The sequence below is a fragment of the Balearica regulorum genome, chromosome 5 (assembly GCF_011004875.1).
Source record: "Balearica regulorum gibbericeps isolate bBalReg1 chromosome 5, bBalReg1.pri, whole genome shotgun sequence".
Taxonomy (NCBI): Eukaryota; Metazoa; Chordata; class Aves; order Gruiformes; family Gruidae; genus Balearica; species Balearica regulorum.
Window position 1 is genome coordinate 70,625,154 of NC_046188.1, and position 6,518 is coordinate 70,631,671.

The 6,518-nt window shown below is 53.4% G+C and overlaps 1 protein-coding gene and 1 non-coding gene across 2 annotated transcripts; one reads left to right on the plus strand and one right to left on the minus strand.

Annotated features, from left to right (window-relative positions):
• The first annotated feature begins 65 nt into the window (after nucleotides 1–65).
• RPUSD2 (RNA pseudouridine synthase domain containing 2) lies at nucleotides 66–2,850 on the plus strand. Its single transcript, XM_075755649.1, has 3 exons — nucleotides 66–566; nucleotides 912–1,208; nucleotides 1,928–2,850. The coding sequence occupies exons 1-3, from the start codon at nucleotides 198–200 to the stop codon at nucleotides 2,717–2,719; spliced, it is 1,458 nt and encodes a 485-aa protein (XP_075611764.1). The 5' UTR covers nucleotides 66–197; the 3' UTR covers nucleotides 2,720–2,850.
• A 3,183-nt stretch (nucleotides 2,851–6,033) lies between these two features.
• Nucleotides 6,034–6,115, minus strand: TRNAS-GCU (transfer RNA serine (anticodon GCU)). The gene has a single exon. It is a non-coding gene; the product is annotated as a tRNA-Ser (tRNA).
• Between the last annotated feature and the right edge of the window lie 403 nt (nucleotides 6,116–6,518).

The following is a 6,518-nucleotide window of genomic DNA, read 5'->3' on the forward strand; positions in this document are numbered from 1 at the left end:
AGCCCTCACCTGAGGGGACGAGCTGCGGGGCGGGCGGCGGGGCGGGGCTGAGCGGCGATTGGCCGCGTCGCGGTGCGTCACGCCGTGCGTCGCGGTGCGTCACGCCAGGCGCCGGCGCGGTGTGGGCGCTCAGGCTGTGCTGGGTGGCGCGGAGCGGGGCCCGGCCGCCGCGGCCGCTCCTTCCCCGCGGCGGTGGCATGGCGGAGCCGGGCGGCGGGGAGGAGGAGGAGGAGGAGGCGGCGGCGGCGCCGGCCCCCAAGAAGCGTCGGTTGGCGGCCGGGGAGCGCTACGTGCCGCCGCCGCGGAAGCTGAGCACCGGGGTGAGCTTCGGAGCGGAGCACTTCGCCGAGACCTCCTACTACTTCGAGGGAGGGCTGCGCAAGGTTCGGCCCTACTACTTCGATTTCCGCACCTACTGCAAGGGCCGCTGGGTGGGCCGCAGCCTCCTGCACGTCTTCAGCACCGAGTTCCGCGCACAGCCCCTCGCCTACTACCGGGCCGCCGCCCGCGCAGGCCGCCTCCGCCTCAACGAGGAGCCCGTGGGCGACCTGGACATCGTGCTCAAGGTGGGCACCCTCCCCCCGGGGGGCCTGGGCCGGGTGGAGTAACCCCGTGGTGGTGCTAAGGTTTGAGGGGAACCGGGGGGTCCCAGGGAATCCTTACCTCAGCGGGGTCAGGAGCCCTGCGCAGAGCCGGCGTGCCCCGCGGCTTCCTGCTCGGCCCCCTGGGAACCGCTGGGAGATACCGCTCCGCTTCAAATTATTGGACTTGAACGTCGACGAGCAGAGTTGTTGCGCTAAGTCCCGGGTCCCAGGACAAAGGGCCTTTCATTCCCCCCCCCCCAGCCCCGATACCAAGCCAGACGGGGTTGTGCAGGCTGGATTCACGCTAGTTGTCTGTCTGTCTTGCAGAATAATGATTTTCTCAGGAACACAGTGCATCGCCACGAGCCGCCGGTCACTGCCCAGCCTATCCAGATCTTGGTGGAGAACGATGAGGTGGTGGTTGTGGACAAACCCTCCTCTTTGCCAGTACATCCCTGCGGCAGGTTTCGTCACAACACGGTCATCTTCATCCTAGGCAAAGAGCACGATCTGAAGGAGTTGCATACCATTCACCGACTCGATCGCATGACCTCAGGAGTACTTATGTTTGCCAAGACCGCAGAGGTATCCAAGAGGATCGATGAGCAGGTTCGGGAGAGACAGGTGAGAGCTAAGGGCTGCAGTAGGTTTTGGAGTCTCTGGCACGCCGTTTTCTTGAAACGGGTTAGGGCCGAACTCAGCCAAATTTTTGGTGTAAATGAGCACAAGTTCCCCAAATGGCTTGTGGTCACCTTACTATTCTGATTGTATTATGCATGAGAGGCGTCAAGAGAAGAAGAATTGAGTGAAAATGTCATTGATTTTGGTAATGTTAGATTGAAAGGGATCTCCTTCCCTAAGGGACTGTGCAGACTGGCTGGGATTGTGCAAACAAGTTAGCAGTTTTATTTATCAGTAGAAGTGTTAGTCATCTAGGACTTTTTCAGTTTTAGAAGTTTTTCTCACTTTTTCCAGTGGCTGTCGACCTGAACAGAACTGTAGCGGTAGGGCACTAGCTTCCAGGATTTGCATCAAGGTGGTGGAACGAAGGTTGCAACACAAAGCACTGAGAGCTGGCTCTTGAATTTAATATGAGGAAGACGGGCCAGACCCTTACTGTCCTGATTGCCCAACTAGTTGGAGAAAGCGTGAGAGAAACTTGGCTTCAAGTAGCTGATTTTCTAAATTTCTTTTCCCGTTCCTGTTGAGTTGTAATAATGTTTTGGGAGTATATTGCCTACAAATGCATTTCCTTGAAGATAAAGAGAGGAGTAGCTGGGATGAGACTCAGGTGTAATCAGGACAGAGACAGTTTTCTGAAAGTTACTCTTGTCTCCCTGCAGCTGGAAAAGGAGTACGTCTGTCGTGTGGTGGGGGAGTTCCCAGAGCACGAAGTCGTCTGTGAAGAGCCCATACTGGTGGTTTCTTACAAAGTGGGAGTGTGCCGCGTGGACCCCAAAGGGAAATTCTGCAAAACCATCTTCCAGAGACTCAGCTACAACGGCCAGACCAGCGTAGTCAAGTGTCTTCCATGCACCGGCCGCACGCACCAGATCCGGGTCCACTTGCAGTATTTGGGGCATCCTATTGTCAATGACCCCATCTATAACATGGAAGCCTGGGGCCCCGACAGGGGCAGAGGAGGCAAGATCGGTAAAACGGATGAAGAACTCCTTAAGGCGCTGGTAGAGGAGCATCGCTCCAAACAGAGCCTGGATATCTTGGGTATTTCGGAGGAGGACTTGAACTCCAATGCTGAAAATAAAGACTGCGGTAATCCAAGTGACTGCACAAAGTCTGCGCGGGCTGATTCTATAAACGAGAACTCCAGCCCTGCTGAGGACGGTAAGGATCATGAGAGAAATGATGTAACAGCTTGTCCGCTGAACTCTAATACTAACCTGGAAACGCTTGAAAAAAATAACGAACTTGGTTCGTGTGAGAATCAGGACGGGCAAACAGGAGAAGGGAGTTCAGAAGAGAAGGACCCTTTGTGCGTCGAGTGTAGAATGAGAAGGCGGGACCCGTCTCCCAAGGAGCTGGTGATGTACCTGCATGCCTTGCGCTATAAGGGAGCGGAGTTTGAGTATTGCTCCAAGATGCCCGAGTGGGCGATGGAAGACTGGGAGGAATGACAGAGGGCGTCTGATGCCTGTGGCCAGGGCAGCGTCCTGCAAAGACCGAAGGCTGACTCTTTCACTGTGGTTGAGGTGAACAAAGTGCCCGGGACTCGAGGTGGGGTGGGAAGGATTTGCCTTTTGCCACAACCTCTTCTGGGTCGGCTGTCGATTATCCATGCCGATAATTAAGTGCGTGCACTTAAAAGTCGGCAACTGGTTGTTCTTCCGGCCTGCTATGTTCCTGTACCTTACAATAAGAGCTGCTGGAATGTCTTTCAGTGTGCTGGATGTCATGTCATACGTAAAACTATTTTTACTGTATTTTATTGTCAGACTGATTTTAAAACTCACACATTATCACTGAGAGCGCTGTAAGGTGAAACCAGCACACTGTGAAGCTGATCCACTTTGTGCTTACTGTTTGCCAGCAAGGTAGACTTTGCTTTGAAATTGCTCTTTCAGTATTTGTTCAAATAATTACTTCAAGTTAGTAACTCTAGGGACCAATCTCTTTATATTGGGCCCATTTTTGGAGGTACTAGTTCCCAGATTTTGTCCTTATGAGATTTATAAGGAGACTGATTTACAAGGTGATTTTTTTTTTTTTTTGCCTTTCTGTTCTGCTGCCTCCCCAGTGACGTATCTCCTGCCTTCCCAAAAACATCTGGCTTCTCTTGTGAGAACCCATTGACCTCCATCCCTTATGACTCATTAGGAACTTTATACTTGAGGAAAAATCCAAAGTAGAGGTCAGGCTGCCAACTTCTATTTTTTTTTTTTTTTTAAAAAAAACATACTATAGGCAGGTTGTTTCTGATCAGTGTGGAATATTTTTAATATTGCTTCAGTGTGACAATCAGCTTTAAAGAAAAACAAAAGCTGTTTTATGAACCAGAAGGCTTGTTTTATTAATACATTTTCTATTAACATGTTTCCAGGATGACTAAGACCACTGTAGCCGCTTCTTGGCCTCTGGGAGGGTTATTATAATAATTCTGCTGTCTCAGGTTCTTTTTCCTCTTTTTTTTCTCTTTTCTGTATGTGCCCCCAGTGGTAATGAGCAGCTCCAGTGACTGCTGCAGACAATCAAAACAGTTACTCGGGAAGAGCCACGTTGTTCCAGGACTGTTGCAGACAGCAGCTTCTAGCCCTGTCGCTCCACAGCCGTTCCTACGCAGGGCGCGTGCGTAGCGTTCTATGCTTCTAAAATATTAAATAAGCCATTTTTAACGGTGAAGAAAGGAATCCAGGGAGCTGATACTATTCAGCAGTGTGGCAGCAGCCGTGCTGGAGTGCAGTCTGCTCTCAGGTGATGTCTCTGTGCCGTGCTCTAGGGAGCTCTAGCTGTTTCTCAGCCCTCCCCAGACTGGTTTTCCTGCAGATCTTTTATTACTGGTTTGCCCGTTTCACCCAGGTTTCTGGAGAACTCCCTGCTTCACCCATGCCCATGAGTGGGATGCTGGGGACGGAAGGTTGGCTGGGCCCGCAGGGACGGCAAGGCTTTGCTCTCCCCCATCCTGCCAAAGGTCTCTCAGGATTCTAATTTAACCACAGATACTATTATTTTTCCTGCCATCACGTATTAAGGTCAGGTCTAGTACTTAGCGACAGGCAGCTTGTTAAACAAAGGAGATAAAAGGTCTCCTGTGTTTGAGAGGTGACGCTAAAAACTAGGGTCATCCAGAGTTTTTATGCACTGAAATACATATTTCATGTAACTGTAAATGGAACTTGGCCACGTTCAGTGTATAAATAAGGATGTCTGCAGCTCTTCTAGCTTTAGATGCAAGGGAAAAGGAGTAGATTTGGGGGCAACAGCTTTAAATTAGACTTTGAGATGTCCCAAGTTGTATTGTCTGGGGTTTTTTTGGTTGGTTGGGGTTGGGTGTTTTTTTTTTCTTTCCCCTCTGTAAGAAATGAGCATGTGAAAGGGATTTTACTGACTTGTGCCGGTAGGTGCAGACGATGGCTGAAGGGCCTGATGCAGAACTGGAGCTCTGTGCTGGGTTCTCCCTGTTTTGCAGGTAGCATCCTTTAATTATCACACCTTGCTGGTCAGGAAACTCTGCGGCAGTGACAATTCGATGTTCCTTGTGAAGTCAGCCTTAAATTTAATTTTATTTCAGTTCAGAGCTGGTGTCCAGCCAATACGAATAGGCGTAAGAAGTCGCCGTTTGCCGTTTCGCTAACGGGGAAAGTTACTATTGGAGATGTGCTGTGATAAATTCCCATCTCAGAGTAGGTCTGAGGCAAATTCTGCGTCCTGGTTGTGGGCATCGTTAGCTGTGCCAGGTGCTGGGCCCGGAGGCAGCCCTTGCTCTGGGACAGGTTTATTTTGATGTATCTTTTCATGCTCCAGGAAAGGACGGGGAGAACGTGCATCTCGGCAGCAGCTAAAGCACTTACCTGAACAAATCAGCCCTGGTGGGACCTTCGCCGTGCCTCACCCCCCCGATGTGTAGGACTGACTCGGAATTCACCCTGCGACATGGCCAAGCTGCCCACCTTCCACACCACCGCGCTTTGTAACTGGTCCGTTACGGGAATGCAGAGTCCCGATCTGGCCGCTTTCTGCACAGGATTTAGTACGATCCAATTTCCACGAGGCTTTAAGCGTAGTTAAAACGGCCGCAGCGCGTGCCTGGAGGGCTGGCAGAGCTGTCCCAGCAAGTGATGTGCGCGGTGATGCGTTAACCCACGGAGCAGGGCACTCTCGTGGGAGCTCTGGGTTTCGTTAACTTCTACTTCCAGGCTTTTTAAACGTTAACTATCGATGGATTAGGCAGGGGGGGAAAGCTTTCCTGCATCTCTTCAATAATTTATGCTTTTTAAATCCTCATAGCTGCAAGAATTGTTTTTCTAAGGTGAACTTTGATGTAACTTCCAGCGAGGCGCCGGGATCGCTTTGGCTGCGGCTCCCTCAGCCCTTCATCTTGCAAATATTGGTTCAAAAATCTCCTCCCGAGGACGGAGGAAACGTCCAGCTGGAACGTGGCACTCTGTTGGGATTGCGGGAGAGATTCCAAGTAGATTCCGGGCTCGCCAGTGCGGCTGGGTTATTTTTTCCCTCCTGTGGGCAGCATCAGCCCGGGGGTCTGGAGCCGGAGGGGTGTCCCCGCGGGACGCGGGCCCGGCGTGGGGCTCACCCCCGAGGAGCTGCCCCCGCCTCCCCACGGAACGGGGCCCCCGGGCTGCCGCCGGAGGGCGGGCAGGAGCTCGCCGAGGCCGACGGGCCGGCCGTGAGCCAGAGGCAGCGAGCGCCTCGGTGTCCCGGGAGCTGAGGGGGGGTTAAAAAAAAAAAATGGAGGGGGAAAAGAAAAGAACTTTCTCGACGAGGATGGGATTCGAACCCACGCGTGCAGAGCACAATGGATTAGCAGTCCATCGCCTTAACCACTCGGCCACCTCGTCACGACAGCCTGCTTGCTCGCCCAGCCTATAAGAAAGTCCGCCGGCCGCTCCTGGTACCTCCCGCCCGCCGTTTCCTCTGTGAGATGGCGCCGGCCGCTCGGCCCGTCCTTGGCGCAACGCGGAGACAGAGCAGCGCTGCGCGGAGACAGAGCAGCCCTGCGCGGGACAGTCGCTGCCGCGCCGGCCTCATCGCTGCGGCTACGGGCGGTGCTGGCGAGGGGGAATACTGATACGGCAGGCACCTGGCTGATTCCGCTGGGAACGCCACGTTGTACGGGGCGCTGGGAGGCGCCATGCTGTACGGCGGCCGCCAGAGAACGCCAGTCCGCTGTCGTCACGACGGCGATTTGGCGCGGGGCGCAGGCGCGCCAGGCGGCGGTTGGATTTGAATAGCGAAGCGGCG

Coding starts and splice junctions, on each gene's coding strand:
- RPUSD2 (XM_075755649.1), top strand. CDS start 198: ATGGCGGAGCCGGGCGGCGGGGAGGAGGAGGAGGAGGAGGCGGCGGCG. Junction 567..911: donor ACCTGGACATCGTGCTCAAG/GTGGGCACCCTC, acceptor TCTGTCTTGCAG/AATAATGATTTTCTCAGGAA. Junction 1,209..1,927: donor AGCAGGTTCGGGAGAGACAG/GTGAGAGCTAAG, acceptor GTCTCCCTGCAG/CTGGAAAAGGAGTACGTCTG.